We start from the raw sequence: 19,937 nt of genomic DNA, 5'->3' as shown, positions 1-19,937 counted from the left end.
TGGTTATTGAGTCCCTCTTGATTTTCTTTGTCAAGTTCTGGATCTCTTTTCTGGTTTATGATGTTTATATCTCTCTCAATGGTGTAAGTCCTCCTGAGTCACTATAAATCAACAAATGAATAAAATAAAAATAAACTGGGTAACTCTGTCCAAAAGACAATCCCCTTACAAATGGACCTTGAGCTTGTTTGGAGGTTCCAGGAGAAGAGCGGTCATCACGCACCTTTGATTAAAGGTTGGTGAACCTCTGCCGGGATGGTCATCTTCTTCCTCAGCTTCAGGAAGGGCCGCAAGAGAGTGCCGAGGGAGGAAGCTGAAGCAACCGTGGCGATCAATGGGGTGGCAGACGTCACAGCAAGATCACCCTTTTCTCTTGGGTGACCACTCTCCAGAAGTCTTTGCCAAGAGTGCAAAATTCTATCAATAACTAGAGCCTGGCGCTAATTGTCAGCTCCTCCATGATTTCTGATATTCTCACAAAATGTCCTTTTCTAGTTATTGTGTTGTAGGCTGGTCTTTTATTGTGTTTGGTCATACATGGAGGAGGAGGAGGAGGAGGAGACTGAATCCTCCAATGTCAACCACACTTTAGTCTTCTCTGAACTGAATGTCAGTTTGTTCAGCCCGGTTCTGCACACTGGCAACGTTCAAGAGTGATGGGCTTCCCAGGAGTTCAGTGATGAAGAGCAAGACCTGAGTTCGTCAACATACAGATGACCTCCCACCAGGGAATTCTGGATGGCCTCCCGTGGCAGTTTCAGGTGGATGGGGGGGCACGATGGTGGCCTGTGGTCAAACAAGTCAAAACTGTTGGTGCCCCCCTCCCCCAGCACCACACTGATGTAGAGGGCAATTTGTTGATTCTTTGTGACTCCATGGACCATAGCTTGCCAGCCCCCCCCCCCCGTCCTCCACTGCCTCCCAAAGTTTGCCCAAATTCATGTTCACTGGTCTTCTCCAAGGAGACCTTCCTTCTCGTTATGTGGCCAAAGCACTTGAGCTTCACCTTCCATATCTGTCCTTACAAAACCAGGGTTGATTTCCTTTAGGATCAACCGATTGGATCCTCCTTGCAGTCTTCTCCGGCACCACCATTTGAAAGTACCAGTTCTTTAGCACTCAGCCTTCGCTATGGTCCAACTCTCACAGCCACACGTCACTACTTGGAAAGCCACAGCTCTGACACCATAGAGGACGACAAGAAAGGGAAGAGCCAAGGCGATGGTCCGATAAGTGAGGGTCGAGGCCGGGCCGTGAAAGGAACTTGAGGAGATGTCTCAAGCACTCCTTCCCCGGTTCCCACAGATAAAGGCAGGGAAGGAGAGAAACACTCAAACTGGCAGGGCTCCATGACTGTAATTGTGTACAATGAAAGTCGCCCTGACCTACAAGGTGTTGGTTTCTCAGTCGGGTCTACCTTGTAGAACTGACCCTTCTGGACACCATCTCGTAGGAAGCGTTGCAATCAACTCCACAGCAGATGGAGACGCCATGAAAGTCACGGAGATGGCAAAGCTGTATCCCCAGCCCACCTGTATCCCCTCGCTTAATCGAAAGCAATCTAAAGCAGTCTTTCGCAACCTGGGCTACTTTAAGCTGCATGGACGCCAACTCCCAGAATTCCCCAGCCAGCCTTGATGCTGGCTGGGGAATTCTGGGAGTTGAATCCGCCCCTCTCAAAGCTGCATTATGGCAAGCTCGATCCTTAAAACTGCCACGCAATCGATCCTGCATCCCTCCGTTTCACAATAAAGACCCCTCCCCCTTGGCTCCCCCCACTTCCTTCTCGCTGCCCTTTCTTGCCTTAGCATCCCTTGGGAGGGTCTAACTCTGCCTTCAGTTCCCCCAGAGAAGCACTCCTGCCTCGTTACTTCCCCCCCCCCAAACGTTTCCGCATCAAGCAGAGCAAAAACCTGCTCGGAGGCTGTGAATCAGTGCCGTCTGTCAGCTGTTGTTGTGCCCAGAACATTTTCCCCTGGGCGGGGGGGGGGGGGGGAGACTGGCATCTCTCCTGGAGGGGAGGCGCCCTCCAGCCCTTGCTCTGAGCGCTGGCAGGTGACGGAGGAGCAGCAGCAGCCCCGCCCCCCAGCTTCCTCTTCTGCTCTGTGTCCAGCTGGAGTTCTCCCGTGGCCGTGGCAGGGCGTGCCGCCTCTCCTCCTCCACCTGCGGCAACCTTTTAAGTGGAAACCTGACGGGGGGCCTCTTCATTCCAGGGCGTTGGACAATTTCCCGGAGGTATTTTTCCCCCCTCTGATATTTTTCACATTCGCTCTGCTGATGTCCCGCTAGGCGAAGTATCAGCGGGCAGATGCACCCGTCTCCTTCCGTGAATTTGTGTTTCGCCTTGCTGGAGCCCTGCTCACAAACCGGCCCGGTGAACAGCAGCCGCACAGGCCCGGTCCCCGGGATCGTCTGCACGCTTGGGACAAATCCTTGGGATCCGGCGTCTCAGAGTCACAAGGTCCTTTTCCCGGGGACCCCGTTCCCAAACCCGACCTTCAGAGGCCGATTTCCTCCAGAAGAGCCAAAGGGGAGGGGGAGCCGTGCCTTGCAAGGACGCGAGCAGGCAGCCACAGCCTCAGCTGCACCTGTCGATCAGGGCTCTCTCCCTGGGGAACAACAGCCCGAGTTCCCGTAATCCAGGCCGCCCACCTGGAAGACGGCTCAGTCAGGGAAGCAGGCCTGTCCGCAAGAGTGCCTGCAATTTGTGCAGATCGCCCGGGGACCAGCACTGGGCGTGGCCAGACCGGAGACCCGGCTCCAGGTGGCCTCAGCCCGCTAGCCGAGCCGACAGCTGCACCAGGTGAACCCAGGAACAGGCTGCTGTACAGGTAACCCTCGACTTACAAGAGTTCATTTTGCGACCGTTCAAAGTTATAGCGGCGCTGGAAAAAATGACTTCTGACCGTGTTTCACGCTTACGAACGCTGCAGCGCCCCCCAGGGGCACGTGAGCAAAATTCAGCCGCTTGGCAACCAGCTCACATTTAAGACGGCCGCAGCGTCCCGGGGAGGCCACACGATCCCGTTTTGCGACCTTCGGACAAGCAAAGTCGATGGGGAAACCAGACTCACTTAACAACCGTGTGACTCACTGAACACTGCAGAGATCCACTTAACAACCGTGGCAAGAAATGTCATAAAACAGGGCAAAACTCGCTTAACCAATGTCTCAGTTAGCAGTTGTGGTCAAAAGTTGGGGAGTCCGCCCCCTGCCCAGGGGGCCCCCAGGAGAGCCAGCGGGGAACCCCCCCTACCTACCTACAGACTTGGTCCGCGGGAGGCCTTTCCGGAGGGAGACGTGGGGCTTCTCGGGCCCGGCGTGGGTCGCCATCCCCTGGCGCTCGAAGAGGGACTGCAAGAGAAAGGAGACGCGGCCGGTCCCACCTGCCCGGGCAGGGGGCCACGGGTTTCCCCTCCCCCAAGGGCAAGGAGGGCCCCCAGCCCATCTGCAGGCAGCCCTCGACTTACAACCATTTATTTATTTATTCATTTAGTGACCGTTCGAAGTTGCAATGGCTCTGAAGCAATCGACTTAGGGATGTTTTTCACACTCGGGACCGTTTCAGCGTTCCCCTGGGTCACGTGATCAAGAATCTCTCTCGCCACGGTCGTTAAGCAAATCCCTGCAGTTGCTGAGTTAACAACACGGTCACTAAGTGAATCTGGCTTTCTCCATGGACGTGGCTGGTGAGAAGGTGGCAAAAGGGGACCGGGTGACCCCCGGGGACACAGCAACGGTCAGAAATATCAATCCGTTGCTGAGCGTCTCTGAATTTTGACCACATGATCGTGGGGGGGGGAATGCTGTGAGTGTGAAAAATGGTTATAACTCACATTTTTCAGCGCCGTAATGGTCACTAAAAGAATTTTTGTAAATTGAGGACTACCTGTACTTGGCATTAGGCCATAATGGCTGGGAATTTTATTCGTCATCCCCTCCCGCCAAATTGGGAAAGGCTGAAGGGGCAGCCTAGGGCGGCCAGCTTTAGCCAGCCCTGAAATTAGCCTTTGTCTGAAACAGCATAGGGTTTCCTGCCTGAGGAGGGGATTACATGACCTCCAAGGCCCCTTCCATCATCATCATCATCGTCATCCTGTACTCTGGAAAGCGGCCTTCTGACCCGGACAAACGTTTTGGTCCTCCAAAGGCCGGCTCAATGGAGCCGCTGGGCGGCCCTTCGGCCTGCATCCTCGACGTGGCTGCGGAGGAAACGGGTCCAGGCCCAGTTGGCCTCAGCAGCCGTCTCGGCCCTTCCTCAACCTGCCCTCGGGGTGCAGCCCCCAGCCCAGCCCTCTCACACTGATCTCCGCAGGGGTGATGCGCCGGCTGGTCGGTCTCTGCTTCACGGTGGCTGCCCGGGAATCTGCTTCCACCAGGTCTGCTCTCAGCGAGGGCTCAGCCGCTGCCAGGATCTCGTCCAGCTTCTCTGCAAAGTCAGACACGCCACGCCGAGTTAGCTGGGCCGGCCCTTGACCACCCTCTGCCCTATTGCGGGGCCTGGGCCAGGGGTAGGCAACCTGGGCTCTTTTATGACTCGTGGACTTCAACTCCCAGAATTCCTGAGCCAGCTATGCTGGTCCCAAAACCGGAAGGACCCCAAGCGTCCTTGCGGCCGGCTGGGAAAAGAGGACCTCCCCACCTTCCTTGAGTCGAGTGCTCAGAAGATTCACTTTGCCCCCTTCTGGGCTTCTCGGATTTTGTTTTAAGACACAGGTGGGGAACATGGCCCTTTTATGACTCGTGGACTTCAACTCCCAGAATTCCTGAGCCAGCCAGGAATTCTGGGAGTTGAAGTCCACAAGTCATAAAGGGGCCATCGTTCTCCACCCGTTTTAGGAGAAGAGTTTGGTTTTAAGAGAAGGGAAGCTGCTCCTGACTTCCTGTTCCTGAAATGCTTTTGGTAGGGTCTACTTCAAGGGCTTCTGTGCCCCTCCACGTCTTTGGGCTGGCTCTCCTTACTTGTCCTTGCCTTTTGTTGGGCAGGATCCATCCTTTCTTGCTCCCCACCCTCAAAGAGGCTTCCTCCCTCACCAGCAACTCACTGCCAAGTCAGGCCTTTCCACGCTACGTCTGCCCGTAAGCGTAAGATCCGCAGGGCTGCCCTCCCACTGGCTGTGTTCACAGAAGCTGAAAAACCACCGCTCAGGCGCCTAGCATGTTGGGGAATTCATGATTCACTGCTTTTCGTGTACACAGGAAATGGGCTTAGTTCAGTAGCGAGGTTTACGTTGCACAAACTCAACCCAGGACGTGACCACAGCCGTTTGGGTTCCTGACAAGAGTCCAGCCAAAGAACCTCCCATCTCAACTGCCCCCCCTCCCCGAGAACCAGATGGAGGCCCTGGGGCCACACGAGCTGGCCAACGGCCACACACGAGCTGGGCTGCTGGACGTTCCACCAGCAGCATTTGCAGGACCCTGAGCCCCCTCCCCATCTGGGGGCAGAGGATGCCGGACTACCATCTCCCACGTTTCTATCTCCTCCTCATAAAATGAAGTTCAGCCAGAATATTGGCATCTTCTCACTTGGCTAATGAAAACAGGGAAGGGCTTCAGAGGAAGATACAGGATTTGAGGACTTCAGATTGTTAACAGAAAAACAGAGCTGGAAGGTGCCTTCCAGGTCTTCTAGTCTAACCCCCTGCTCAGGCAGGAGACCCTACACCATCCCAGACCAATGGCTGTCCAATCTCTTCTTGTAGACCTCCAGTGATGAAGCTCCCAGAGCTTCTGGTGGCAACTTCTGTTCCACTGGTTAATTGTCCTCACTGTCAGGAAGTTTCTCCTTAATTCCAGGTTGCTTCTCTCCTTGATCAGTTTCCATCCGTTGCTTCTTGTCTTCTGTTGATTTGGAAAATAAGTTGACCCCCCTTCCTCTTTGTGGCAGCCCCTCAAATACCGGAAGACGGCTATCACGTCACGTCTCAGTCCTTCTCTTCATTGAACCGGACACCCCCAATTCCAGCCACCCTTCCTCTTCGTACGTTTCAGCCTCCAGTCCTCTGATCATCTGCGCTCTTTCCAGAGTCTCCAACAACACTGGAGATCAAGATGGGCCTCAGTGGGCCCGGAGCTCTGGGTTCTGGTCGTCTGCCTTGCTGTAACGGCAAAGGAAGGCTGCCGATCTCTGGACACGGCTGGGCAGGAGACCCAGCTGTGACCGCCACTAAATATCCTGGATCCAGTGTCACGGCCAGTGCCTGATTTTCAGCCCACCCTGAAGCGTCAACTGAGTCACCGTGTTTGAGCCAGACCCTCCGGAGGTTAAAACAAGCCATGGTGAAACGCAACCCACAGGCCGCAAAGAAGTCGGGTCCGAGGAGCTTTGGCACTTGCACGTTGGACAGTCTGTTTGCAAGAGTCACAGAAGGCCGATTCCTCCTGGGAAGCTAAGGAGCTGCAGGAATCTCCCGCCAGGGCCTTCCAGAGAGAAGCACGAAGAAGCTGTTAGCAGGAATCGTCACCTGTTTTCTGGCTAAAAAAACCACGCCGTCTTCATCTTCATCTTCGGAGAGGGGGTTTTGCGTTTGGCAAGCTCCCGCGTGGGATTTTAAGACACAGCCTGAAATCCAACCGGAGCTTCTCAAGCCAGGCGCTCGTCACCTCCTTCCTGCCTGAGGGCTTCAGCTGAGCACACCCCCCCCAGCAAGCTGACCCCACCTCTAAAAAACCCCTGGCCTGGACAAAATGGGGATGACTGGCTGGTGCTGGTGCAATCAGGAGCCGCTGCCCCGCCTAAATCCTTGCAGAAGGGAGTCTGAAGAACGGGCAACCCTTGGAATGCCCCCCCCAAAAAAGTGGCCCTCTCTGAGTGGGGGTGGGGGAGGGGTGGGAGCAGGACTCCTCTATTGCCAGAACCAAATCTCCCACCCTTAAACCTCCCCCGACGGCCCCAGCCACAGGACTGGGATGGCTCTGGACCTCTTCGGACCCTGCCTGCCTTCCCGCCCTTCTCTTCTCCCCTGCCCACCCTGGGCATTGGCTGGTTCCCTTGGCGGTGGGGGGATTGTCTGCCAGCTTGCCCCCCCTGCAAACATCAGCTTCCACTACAAGGCAGTCCTGCGTTTGGGGTGGGAATTTTTTTGGGATGTGAGTAAAACGGAATTTAACCCTCGCCCTGCCCAGCGGCCTCTTTCCAGACAACCACGGTGCCGCAGGAGAAATGCTGGGGGGAGGGCGCTGTCTGGAGTGGGACTACTTAGGTGAACGAGGGGTGCGTTTCTGCCGGTCCTTGCAGCCCCCCCAGGCCTCTTCCGCTGCACGAGGGAGCCTTGGCAGAACGGCTGCCCTGCGGGATCCCTCCCCCTCCCCCTCTGCCAGACCCTTCCCCAACTCTGTGCCAGGACAGCCTCTTGGCAAGATTCTGCCGCATGAAGGTTTTCTGCGGCCTCCTCCTCCTCTCCTTTCTGGTCCAGCTCAGGCCGCTCCTGAGTCCGTCTCATCACCCTCCCCCTCTGCAAATGCCTGGAGAGAGGTCCCTGCGGCGTCCTCTCCCTTCCTCCAGGCCCTTCCCTCGCTCCAGGCCCTCTGGCGGGGTGCTCTTCCACAGCTCTTCCAGGCCAGGGGTTGTCCTCTCTTGGCGACCCAAGCCCCGAAGCGCCCGGCCTGTGGCTCTGAGATGCAGGCTTGATATAATGTGGGAACGCAGCTGCAAGGTCTCTCTCTCATCTGATGAAACTGCTGAACTCAGCAGCTGGGCTCAGCCAACTCACTCCACAAGCTGGGCTTACAAAATGCAGCCGGCTTTGTGTGAGTAAATTGTAATATGACCTAAATCCGTGTCCACCTTGGCTGCCTCGTGCAGAATCAGATCCTGGTTCAAGGCCGGGGTCACTGAGCAGGAAGCAGCCGAAGACCGCTCCTGGGCTCAGCTCAGCAGAGCAAGAAGAAGCGAGGATGGCTTCGGCCCGGCAGGCTTCAGAAGCGGCTGGGCAGTGGTGGGCAGCCTTCCTGTCCTGCAGCAGGGACCCGGAAAACCGTTCCCCGTCACCTGCCTGATCTACACCAGCTGGAAGCTGGCATCCTCCAGTCGTGTGTCAGCATACAGCTGCCTGACTGAGCCGGCCAGGCCTTGACACCCCATTCTCCACCAACTTCACCCCCGCTGAAGACCGAAGCAACAGCCGCCACCCCAAAACTTGCCTGGCCCTTCCGTCCGCAGAGGCACCAGCCAGGGGCCACAGCTCTGGGCCACAGCAGGAGCTGCCTGGTCACCTCAGCTCCTTCAGCACGAGTTGTGAGGAGGACTCAGTGAACCCCCAGACGGGTCCAAGGAGGCATTAACTGACCCCTTTTATCAGCAAATGCCACGTGGTGGGAATCCGCTTTCAGTGAGCAGAGGGGAACCCTAGAATCAAGCAGCTGGAAGGCATCTTGGTGATCTTCTAGTCCAACCCCTTGTGCAAGGCAGGAGTCCTTATTCCATCCCAGACATACGGCTGTCCAATCTTTTTTCTGGAAACCTCCAGTGTTGGAGCACCCACAACATCTGGAGGGAAGCCGTCCCGCTGATTCATAATTCTAACTGTCAGGGAGGTTCTCCTTCATTTTAGCTGGCTTCTCCCCTTGATAGGCTTCCACCCATCACTTCTTGTGCTGCCCTCAGGTGCTTTGGAGAATGGGCGGACCCCCCACCCCCAATCTTTGTGGCAGCCCCTCAGATATGGGAAGTCTTTCGGTCACGTTAGGTCCCTCTTTTCATTAAACTAGACATACCCAATTCCTGCAGTGGTCCTTTCTATGTTTTGGACAGACATTTGTCCGGGATGATATAAGGAGTAATGGTTCCCTTAACCTTCCGTCCTATAATTTAGTCTCCAGGATTGGAAGGAATTTCCAGACTGTCCCCACGAAGTAGCATGACATAACCAAGTTGTCCCTCTTTGTTAGGAGGAGGTAAAAGGCCGGGAGAGGGTGGGACACATTTGATTCCCACCTCGAAACACCAAATTCAGCTACGAGAAGCCCACGGGGTTTTTATTCGTCAATTGAGTCGGCCCTTTGCTTTCAAGCGCTTCCTAAGAGTCATTTTATCTCCACTTGTGACACATATGAATGGCGACCGAAAAACTAAGCACACAACCAAAATATCCTTTATACCAGGTGTTTTTCTCAACCGTAGCATCTTTAAGCCTGGGTGGACTTCAACTCCCAGAATTCCGCATTCTGGGAGCTGAAGTCCACCCAGGCTTAAAGTCACCAGGTTTGAGAAAGGCTGTTTTACAACATACACCATTTACCCCCATGGATGGAGACCCTGTACCTATGACTTTCCAATTTTTTTATATAACCCTGAAAAGTGAATAAAGCTCTCCACGAACTAATATCCAGCCCCTGAGCGCTGCAAGCGATTGGATTGAGATAGAGATAGATAGATAGATAGATAGATAGAGAGAGAGAGAGAGAGAGAGAGAGAGAGAGAGAGAGAGAGAGAGAGAACAGTTGGAAGGGGTGCCAAAGTCACCGTTCCAGGAGGGGCCCCTCCTGCTGTTGGCCCTGCGCAGGTTGCAGAAGCGCCTTCTTCCCCACTGGAGAGGGAGGGAGGGAAGAGGGGGGTGGGAGGGGCTGCCTGAACCCAGGGGACCCCCAGTATGGGGAGTTGCACTCACCCCCTTTCCTCCTCCGCATCGAGGCTTGGAATCAAGAAACAAAGTACAAGAGGTCAGATTGGCAGTTTTCCTCCCCTGGGCTGCCCCCCCCGCCTCTGCCAAGGGGAGACGGGGCCCGGGGCCAGGGTCTCCTCGTGGGCCGCCCAGGCGGGTGGGGGAGCAGCATTCTGGGACGCAGCCCTGCACACGCTTCCCACCAGGCAGCCGTTGTGCCAGCCCAGCCCCTCGCCCGGCATGCGTGGTCCCGCACAGCACCGAGGCATGCTCGGCAGCGCTCAGGTTTTCCTTTGCCCTCCCCTGTCCGTTTCCTCCGAACGTGACACGCTGGAAGGGATTGGAGGTCCCTGTCCAACGGAACCACAAAGTGTATCAGGTGCCTTTCAGCCTGAAGAGCTGAAGATGCAAATGTGGATTGTTGCCTGGAGTCTAGTCTTCCCTTTCCCCAACTGCCACACCCCTCCGTGGCCCCCAAGGAATGCCCGGTTCAGCTCTGCTTCCTCCACCGCACAACTCTGGGGAGGGACGGGGCAGCCAAGCCAATAGGGCAGTTCAGGCCCTGGGGACCACCTAACCACCTCAGGTACACACACGGGGTGTGTGTGTGTCTCAACAGATACCTTGGGGAATGGCGCATCAAAACGGCTCCCTGAAACTGTTTAGGGGTGTTCCTCTTTCCAGCCCCCCACCGCCTCTCAGGGGCCCAGCCACCAGCCACCCCTTCCCTTGCAGACAACGCAGAGCGGAAGCGGCAGAAACCGAAGCAGATGCCAGCTGGCCAAGAAGGAAAGGGCGTGATGGGCATCGGAGCCATCCTGGCCAAAGAGGGCTGCTGCTGAGGCGCTGGGGGCCAATCCAGGTGATCCTCACACCTGTTGGAGAAACCCACCCGCTTCCCAGAAGACCCCACGTCCCCGGCCGGGCTAAAATGCTGGGAAGGAAGGAGACCAGCGGCCCTCAGCCCGGTCTGGATGATTTTTAGGACTCTGAAGGCCCAAGTCGCTACTCCAGCCACTGGGCTGGTCAGCGGAAGGCGGAGCACTCTGAGGTTCTTCCAAATAGGGAGGGTGACGATGACCGCAAGGAGATGGCCCAACTGGGTGACTGCGCAGAGCGGAAGGGGAGGGAGGATTCCCCAGCCTGGGTCTTCAGGAGAAGAGCTGGGGGGGGTGAGGGGGGGTGTCAGGCGGTCAGGGCAACCAATCGGTGCTCTGTAAACCCTCCTTTGATGCCCAACCAACCACAAGGAAAACCTGTCCACTTTCCGAGACTCTTTCCCTGGCCTGATGTCCATCCACAGAGTGCAAGGGTTTGGGGGACCGAGGCCAGAGTAGCCCCCTCTGGGGAAAGTCCGGGTTGGAGGGGTGTCCCTCCCCTGAAGTCTCCCTCAAGCCTGCTGGGATGACTCAGGCAGGAGTTGCAGGATCCCACCTGAGTCGGTCATCAGGATCAGACAGCCCAAGCACAAGTCTGAAATCTCGGAAGTCTAAATCTCCGGCCCCACTGACCAACTCAGATGGGATCCTGCAACATTATCCTGGGAGAGGTAGATTTCATTCAGGAAAGGGTGTTCTTTGTGGTGTCCTTTCCCCCAGCGGTCTTGCTCTTCTCTCGGGGAACATCCCTCAGAAATGGGGGAAGGGCCAAAGGACTTTGGGTAGACCAAGATGGTCCCTCGATCTTGCTGGGAAATCCGGGCGCAGTCTGGAAGGGAAGCGTGGACTTCAACTCCCAGAATCCCCCAGGCGGGCACGGAAGGCCGAGGGATTCTGGGAGCTGAAGTCCACACACCTTCAACCCTCCCAAGGCGTAGGAATCGTCGTCGCCTCCAGGTGAGAGAAAGGCAGGCTGCATGCAAGCGTGTCGGGGAGCTGGGCTGCGCGCTAACCAGGGGGCAAAGCCTCGGCAAGGCGGGAGGCGCAGCTGGGCGGGGATGCAGACGTTCGCTGGGGACCCGGGCCCAGCACAGGCAGGGAAGGAGGGAAGGAAGGAAGGCGGGGGGGGGGGGGCGGCGGGGGCCGGCAAGCTCCCCGCAAGCATCAGAGGGGGGGGCCGGGGCCCCGGGAGGGCGTGGCTAGGGAGGACCCCCCCCCCCCCCGGGTGGACTTACCCAGCTCCTCCAGCTCGGCGGTCATGGACTTGGAGCGCAGGGTGAGGGTGGTGCTGGGGGCGCGCTTGGGCGGCGCCGGGGCTGCAAGGAAGAGAGAGGCCGTCTTGCAGCGCCTGTCCAGCAGCCGTCGGGGCGCGGCCAGGGCGCGGGGCCGCTTCTTCTCCGCCGCCTGGATCTCCTCGTACTCGCGGGAGGAGGCGGCGTCGCACTGCTGCAGGATCTTGCGCAGGCTGCGCGGGGAGGCCAACTTCTTCATGGTCCCGCGGCCGGCGGGCGGGGCGCCGCTCGGGGGCTCGGCTCAGGAGCCGCCGCCTCCCCTGCCCCCTCCCCGGCCGGCCCGGCTGCCCACCCCGGGCCCGGCGCTCCTCCGCTGGCCGAGGCGGCTGCCCGGGGGGCTGGGGCGGGGGCCGGAGCGCGCCGCCGCCGCCTCCCCTTCCTCCATCTGCCGGGAGGCGGCCGTCGCTTCGCCCGCTCGCAGGCGGCACGCTCCCCGTTGCCATGGGAACCAGCCCGGGCGCTTCTGCCGGCGCCGCCTGCAGCCGAGACCCCGCGAGGGGGGGGGGGCGGACGCGGCCGGGCTGCTGCTTCTCCCCCTCCCCTCGGGGCCCGCCCGCCCCCTGCTCCCGCCCTAGGCCAGCCACCTCGGCGGGCTCGATGGCTTCCCCCCCCCAAGCCAGACCCGCCCTGACAAAAAAAGGCATGAGACCCTCCCCCCCCCGCCCCAGGGCTCCAGAGCGGGGGAGGGGGGCAGGCCCCATCCTTCCCCAGAGGAAGGATACCGGGCAGAGCTTAGGGTACCCCCTGCATCCAAGCAGCTTCTTGGCCCATTTGGTGCCCCTCGTTCTGAGCCCCCTCCCCAAATAATTCCTTTGGGTGGAAGAGGAGACCCGCTGGCTCATGGTCAGGGGGGCATCCGTGCCCTCCGAGTGCCTGCTTGGCACGGACAGGTCATGGCCAACGCCTGCCATCCGGCTCCTGGCTCTGGGCTCCTGCTCCACCCCCACCCCCTCGAGCCCACCTTAAGGGAGGCTGCGGGCTGAGCATGCCAGTCTGACCGCCTGGCACCAGCACGGAAATAACATAAAGTGGGCGTCCTTTGCCAGGCTTTTGAAGCTCATGCGGATGTTCGGGAAGAACAACTGTCCACTTTGCTTCTGTATGTAATGCAAGCTGCAAAGTTGTTCGTGACTTTCTTCTTTTGTTTAATGTTGAATAAAGGCTATTTTTGAGCTGCTGTTCTCTGCTCTCCGTTTTGCAGCCTCTGTTCTGCCCTCTAAGGAAAGTGAGGAAGGGGCCAGCTGAAGAGTTTGCCTGCGCTTTCTCCTGCTTTGATTCTGCCTCTTTGACTCTCTGGCAACCGGGGAGGGGGCAGCCAGGCTAAAACGCTATCAGAACAGTTAACGCCCTCCCTTGGACCTTGTCCCTCTCTGTCCCTTAACAGCAATCCAGGCAATTTCGGCCACCGCCCCCCCCCCTCCCAGTGAGAGGGTTCGAGAGCCATTCGAGAGCAGAAACGTGGCCTGGGCTGATGCCTGGGTGGGGGGCAGAGGCACCTTGGGCCCTCCAACCGACCTTTCCCTCTCCCAGCCCAAGTCTTGGGGGGGCAGGGAGGGCTTCTGGTTGGGGGCGAAAGAGACTTCCTTCCGGCCACCCACTGAGGACACTAGCTGGGACGGAAGCACCAGCCCCCTCCTCGGCATCTCTGCCTCAGGCCAGCCCTGCCAGAAGAGAGCGGCTGCCGGCCTGCCTGCTCAGCGGAGGCCCTGGGCGGGCTGGGCCAGGGCTGGGTGAAGGAGAACGTGGCCCCCCAGGCAAGAGTCCAGACTTGCAGCGTGAATGATGTGCGTGTTGAAGGGTTTGGAGAATGAACAGTGGGACCTTTTCCAGAAGACAGAGGGAGGGAAAAAAGGACACAAGGATGCCTCGCTTGACCTTCCCCGCCTGGCTGACCGGTCTCAGAAGCCAGACAACCTACTGGCCACTGCATTTCCCAATTGGCGATTCAGCTCAGGAAGGAGAGGTTAAGCCAGGCAGGGCGAGATGGGGAGGAGACCCTATTCTCTGTGGCTGCTTCCCCCTCCTGGGAACAGCAGCTCCAGCCAGGGTCCCCTTGCAGCCCCACCCCCCGGTCCTCCCCAGGCCTTCCTCTCGGCCTCCTTTTGGGATGGACAAAGGAAGTCTTCCTGACGAGGCCGAGGCCCGGAGCGGCCTCACCTTGCACTCTGCCTTATTCCTTAGGACGACGAGGGACGGCGGAGAGGATGGGGGAAGCCCCAGAATGACCACCCAAACAGGCGGCATCTGCTCTTCATTAGAGGGCACAGGGCCAGTTTGAGGTACCGCTTCCTTCTCCTTTGGGCTCCTTCACTTCCCGCTCAGCAAAGAGTGTGGATTCACAAAGACTCTTTAGATGTTGGCATCTCAATTGACCCACGGTCTCTGGGGCTGCCAATCTGAGACCCACGGGGTACGAGGGGCGCTTTCTAGTTCCTGGGCTCCAAAAAGCAGCATCTTCATAAGGAAAAAGGCCAAAGGACATAAACTGGACAGCAGGCTTGGTCACCTGATGCCTCTGGAGAAACATCTGTGGGATCCTTGATGGTCTCTGAACTTGGTAGTTTCCCTGCAGATGTTTCATGACCCAACTAGGGAACGTCATCAGTGCCAGAGGGGCTTTGCGGTCTCTCTTCTGCCTGAGATTAAAACATGAGTAGATGGGCCAAGGGAGGATCGGTCACCTCTCAGCCAGGGTGGCAAGTTCCCGCACCCATGACCTGGTGGCGCAGTGGCTAAAATGCAGAATTGCAAGCACACTCTGCCCACAGCCTGGAGTTCGATTCTGACGGGGCCCGAGGTCAACTCATCCTTCCATCCTTCCACGAAGGACCTTGATTGTTGGGGGCAATATGCAAATAACGCATATTGTAAAGCACTACGGGGCACTATATAAGTCTAAGCTCCTACCCCACAAGCGTCTCCCCAGAGCAAACGTGCCCTCCGAGTCTACCTTTGGGCTAGGCCACGGGGCCAGGGTCAGCTCTTAGTGGGTGGCATTTCTCCAGGGTTCTGCTTCACGCATGGAGGCCTGGAGAACTGAGCACCAGGCTGGAGAAGACAAGAGAAGGGACGCTGGGGAGGGCGGAGGGCAAACGACAGGCAGGGCAAAAGGTGCCTGTCCCGGGGAGGGTGGGCTGCAAAGAGGCAGCCACAGCTGGGGGGAATGGAGCCCCCCCTTCCAAGCCCACAAGGGCAGCCGAGACCCCGGAGGGAGACTCCACCCGAACAGGGCGGGGCCTGCCCCGCACTCACCTTTCTTCCGAACCACGTCTTCTGACTCTGGCTTGCGGCTGACCGAGACCACTTTCATCAGCAGGTGATTCCCCCCCTGGCGGATGAGCGAGACCACCTGCTTGTGCCCCACCTTCACCACGTTCACGCCGTTCACCTGTGCAGCAAGGAGAGGAAGGAAGGATGAGCGGAGGAGGGGCGGGCTCCGTCTCCTGGGGTCCCACGATCCTTCCCACGCCTTGCAGGGAACACCTGGCCAGGGATGTCTCTAAGCATGGAACGCCGGGTCCCAGCTCCCCACTGCTGCCCCCAGGGCCCAGGAGGGGCTGCTCAGGGGTCTCCAGGCGGCAGATGCCAAGCCCCGGAGGACTGCAGGACACCCCCCCCCCCTTTGGCTCTGCCTTGTCAGGGGGAAAGAGCCAAGCAAACGCCACTGTACAGACTGCTGTTTGTCTTTCCAGCCATGGAAACAATAAGGATGCACTTTAGCAGGGAATATTTAATCCTGAAATAGCCCAAATAACCTTCGAACAAGGATTCCAAGAAATGGCAGGAAGTGATTCAGTACGGCACTATCACCGTTACATCCATTCGAGCAAAGGGTAACAACTTATGTTTCCTCTGAGCTGAAATAATGACGCATTTGCATTCGGTTCTTTAAGTTTTTCTGGTGTGCAAAGAGGGAAAAAGCCGGAAAGAAAAAGAACAGAGATGCTGTCAATCCACTCTCCCGGTTTACTTTGAGTGACCCGGTGGACGGGGGGCTTGGTTGGGATGGGAAGAGCTCCCCAGCCTCTTTGGGTGGCGCCCAGGGGGCAAGACGGCCCCTCCCAGCTGCTGCCAACCACTTTCTGCCACCCAGCGAGCCACGGAAGCCACAGCGCCAACTCCAAGGTCAGAATATGTAAAACAAAACTCTCGTGAATGGGTATTTCCGGGAGAAAATTTAGAGACGTTTCACGGCCCAACTATGTAGTATCATCAGGGCTGGGAGGGAGGGGGCTTGGCTCCGTTTGCCTTTCGTGGCCCTGTCTGTGTCGGTGAGGGTCTTCTCCGCGGCGCCTCCATTAGGCTGCTGTTCGCGGTTTGTCCAAGGTGGCAGTTCCTTGACTGCGGGGGCTCCATCCCTGGAGGCTTTTAAGAAAAGACTGGAGAGCCGCTTGTCTGAAGCGGTACCGGGTCTCCTGCTTGAGCAGAGGGTTGGACTAGAAGACCTCCAAGGTCCCTTCAGGCTCTATTCTGATTGGTATAAACAGAGAGCAAATCCCCCCTCCCTTCTAGCACTGTTCCCTAGCTGGGTCATGAAACGTCTGCAAGAAAGCCACCCGGCTCAGAGAGCACCACGGACGACCCCCTCCTCCCTTCTGCAAACCCTCCTAGTCCTGATGACGTTACCCGTTTGGGTCGTGAAAGGTCTGCAAGGAAACCCCCCGGCTCAGAGAGCACCACGGACGACCCCCTCCTCCCTTCTGCAAACCCTCCTAGTCCTGATGACGTTACCCGTTTGGGTCGTGAAAGGTCTGCAAGGAAACCCCCCCCCCCGGCTCAGAGAGCATCGAGAATCCCAGAGTTCTCTCCCCCTTTCTTTCTTCTCCTGTTTCTCCTTCTTTCTCCCTTTTCCTCCTCCTGAAACGTCTGCAAGAAAGCCACCCGGCTCAGAGAGCACCAGGGACCCCAGGGTTCAATCCTGAGCTACATATATTCTCCTTTATCGATCCTCTGACTCTTCCTGACAGCTTATCCCCCCCCCCCCACGCAGGGACCTCGGTACAAGCATGCCTTTCCCTCGGCTCTCCTGCAGGACCTGGGGACGCAAAGAGCGGTCCACGAGACCTGAAGACGGAACAAATGGGACCCTCCCCGGTGTTCCCTCGTGGGAAGAGGGCCTTCCGGCGCCTCCTCCTCCACGGGACTCCTTTGGAAAGCTTCGTCTGAATCGGTCCCTGTGGTGGGAGGAAGGGCGTGAGAGCGGGGACTTCAAGTGCCCGGTGGGCAAAGGCCTCCGCACGGGAGGGGGGGTGTTTTGACTCACAGGCTCCTCATCCATCAACGAAACTCTGCTTTCAAAGAACGTTAGTCAATGATTTGAGGCAGAGGGGAAATGGGGGGTGGGAAGGAGGAGGAAGGAGTCAATGATTTATTGAACCAACGAGATGCATGCGAAAGAGGACCTGGATCAGCCCCCTGACCCAAAATGCCATTTCAGACCCAGATCTTCTCCTGGGACGAAGAAGAGCGGTCCCTTTGGTGGAAGAGGGCAGCCCCTCTCTACTCATCCAGGTTAAGGTGGTGGCCACAAACAGAAGCTAAAACCAGTTAGCGGCTCCCGAAGAGCGGAGAGGCCTCACAGAGGTGAGCCAAGGCGTCCAGAGACCAAGCCGCCTTCCCTCCTTGGCCGGTCCCCATGACACGAGAAAGTGGGGAGAGCGCCTGGGGAACGCTTTAGGAGCAAATGGACGGCCATTTGTCTGAAAAGGTAGAAGGAAAACAGAAAGTGAAGATGCACTTAGGTTCAGCGCAGAGCTGGGAGTCGTCCAGCCCCCTGGTCTTCTGCAGTCCTCCTCCTCGGCCTGAGCTCTCCGCAAAGGGCCGAGAAGGGATGAAGCGGGCGGGCAGTAGCGGGCAAGGGAGAGTCCTGGCTCCATCTCGGCTGAGCGACGAGGCCAGGCATTCGTGCCCTTCAGCTGAACCTGGGAACGGGCAGGGAATGCCAAAGGAAGGGGACAGCGGGCTCCACTTTGGGAGATGCCAGGGAGATGCCCATCTGAAGAAGGGAGACGGGCTGGCATCCCTTGTGGAATGTATTTGCTGCCCAACTCTGGGCGGTCGATATTCTGGCACTTTGGCACCTAATAAAGGGGAATATTTGTAGCTCAGGGCTGAACTGTGGGGTGCCTGCTGCTGTCTGGGCTTGGCGGTTTCCTTGCAGACGTTTCGTGACCCAACTAGGGAACATCCTCAGTGCCGAGCAAGAAGCGTCTGCAAGAAAACCACCAAGCTCAGAGAGCAGCAGGGACCTTTTTCTTCTTCCTCCTCCTCCTCCTCCTCCTCCTCTCCCCAACCCCCCCCCTTCTCCCACTGTGGATGTTCCCCAGGTGGGTCATGAAGTGTCTGCAAGAAACCACAAGCGTCTTGCTGTGTGTCTCAACACCATGAGACTTCTGGGCACTATTTGGCACGTGGAACTGAGCTCTGGGTGCCCCTTTCCCCAGCAGCACTTGGCAGCCTTTCAAGCTGCCCTGAGTCTTCGGAGAAGGGCGGGATATAAATTGAATTAAAATAAAAAAATAAATAAATGGGGGCCGATGACAACCAGGTTGACCCCTTCGCCCTCAATCCGGCTGGTGGGGTGAGTAGCCTTTCCTAACCCGGGACCTTGCCTCGGCTCAGCTTCTCCTAATGACATGCCTCGGTTTAATTTTTCTTCTCAAGGAAATGAAAGATTTGTTCAAAATAGATGTGGTTAGCTAATGCGCTGAATGTCATTTCTCCTCAGCACTGTGGCAAAAATAACTGGTTTTGCGCATTGGAATGAAAAAAAATATATATCCAGCAACAGCTTCCAAAAAAAGCGCCATTTTATCCAAAAGTCTGTTCTGAAAGAGGTTTAATCGAGCTAACCTAGGCCAACCCAACATCTGCTGGGGATGATGGAAACTGGACTCTCCTCACTGGCTCTCCACCCTTCAAGCACCAAGAGGGGATGCCTTGCAAAAGGTTGCCGGAGATGCTGGGCTCTATAGCCCCCTCCCTCACCGACTCACCCCTCCCAAAGGTCTTGGCCGGCCTTCTCCATCCTCTGGCCCTGGCTGAGGATTCACACAGCTGGGAAGGAAGGAAGGAAGGAAGGGAGGGAGGGAGGGAGGGAGGGAGGAAGGGAGAGGGAGGGAAGGAAGGAGGGAAGGAAGGAAGGACCCCGGTGGCAAGTAGTTAGAATTCAGCATTGCAGGCTAATTCTGCCCACTGCCAAGAACCTGATCAGCTGATGGTTGACTCAGCCTTCCGTCCTTCCCAGGTGGGTAAAATGAGGACCCAGATTGTTGGGGGCAAAAGGCCGACTCTGTAAGCTGTTTAGAGGGGGCTGTCAAACACTGCGGAGCGGTATAGATGCCTAAGTGCTCATGTTCTTGCCCTGGGCCCAGATCTCACTATGACCAGGCAGGGAGTGTTATCCAGGCAATATCCTAGCAAATTTGCCCTCCGGCTGTCCGAGGTTACCGTCAACCTGCTTCCGAGAGCTTCGTACTGGGATAGGTTTGCACCGGGGGAGTCCAATCTTGGCAACTTGAAGACTCGAGGGCTTCAACCCCCAGAATTCCCCAGTCAGTCATGGCTGAATAGGCAGCGAGGACTGCGCAACCAGCTCCAGATATGAAGGGGGAAGCACCAGATCCCACCATCATCCCCATCTATGGAGATTCTCCCTCCTCCAGGCCGTGGCTGTCCCAAAGGAGCTTTATTTTCAGAAGGCGACTGGATTTTGTTTTTCCTTGAAGAAGTTTCGCTTCTCATCCAAGAAGCTTCTTCAGCTCTGAATGAATAATGGAGAAAGGAAGGATTCATATCCCTTGCAGACAGCTGATCTGTGTATTCTTTCAGAGAGTCCTTGAGGCTACCTGGAGGTTTATGTGTCCTCAGGGTCACCTGAGTGGTGCAAACGGGCGTGGATCCTTCCTGGAACTGCTGAAAGGACCGTGTTGTAGACAGTCATGTCTCTGCCCCTCTGTTGAGAGAGGACTGCAAGGAGTACAAACCCTTCCATTCCCCACCGTCCAGTCAGAGCTGAAGAAGCTTCTTGGATGAGAAGCGAAAGCGAAAGAAAAACAAGGAAGCGCGGTTGCCTCCTGGAAAAGCACCCTTGGGACACCGTGACCGTCTTCATTGCACGAAGCGCACAGGGCAGCAAGCTTCTCCCAACGAATCCTGTCCAC

The 19,937-nt window shown here is 57.3% G+C and overlaps 1 protein-coding gene across 1 annotated transcript in view; it reads right to left on the bottom strand.

The window, feature by feature from the left end:
- Positions 1 to 19,937, bottom strand: part of SHANK3 (SH3 and multiple ankyrin repeat domains 3) — a gene marked incomplete at both ends in the record, with an annotated part of 484,200 nt that overhangs the window by 20,828 nt on the left and 443,435 nt on the right. The window contains 5 exons of the mRNA XM_083365407.1: positions 3,261 to 3,354; positions 4,302 to 4,429; positions 9,612 to 9,635; positions 11,719 to 11,799; positions 15,028 to 15,163. Coding sequence (XP_083221533.1) covers positions 3,261 to 3,354; positions 4,302 to 4,429; positions 9,612 to 9,635; positions 11,719 to 11,799; positions 15,028 to 15,163 — 463 coding nt within the window. The remainder of the gene's footprint in view (positions 1 to 3,260; positions 3,355 to 4,301; positions 4,430 to 9,611; positions 9,636 to 11,718; positions 11,800 to 15,027; positions 15,164 to 19,937) is intronic.

The sequence above is a fragment of the Vipera ursinii genome (genome assembly GCF_947247035.1).
Source record: "Vipera ursinii genome assembly, chromosome: 6".
In the NCBI taxonomy this organism is placed as follows: domain Eukaryota; kingdom Metazoa; phylum Chordata; class Lepidosauria; order Squamata; family Viperidae; genus Vipera; species Vipera ursinii.
Note: the sequence above shows the minus strand (reverse complement) of the source record. Positions and strands in the feature narration are given on the sequence as shown.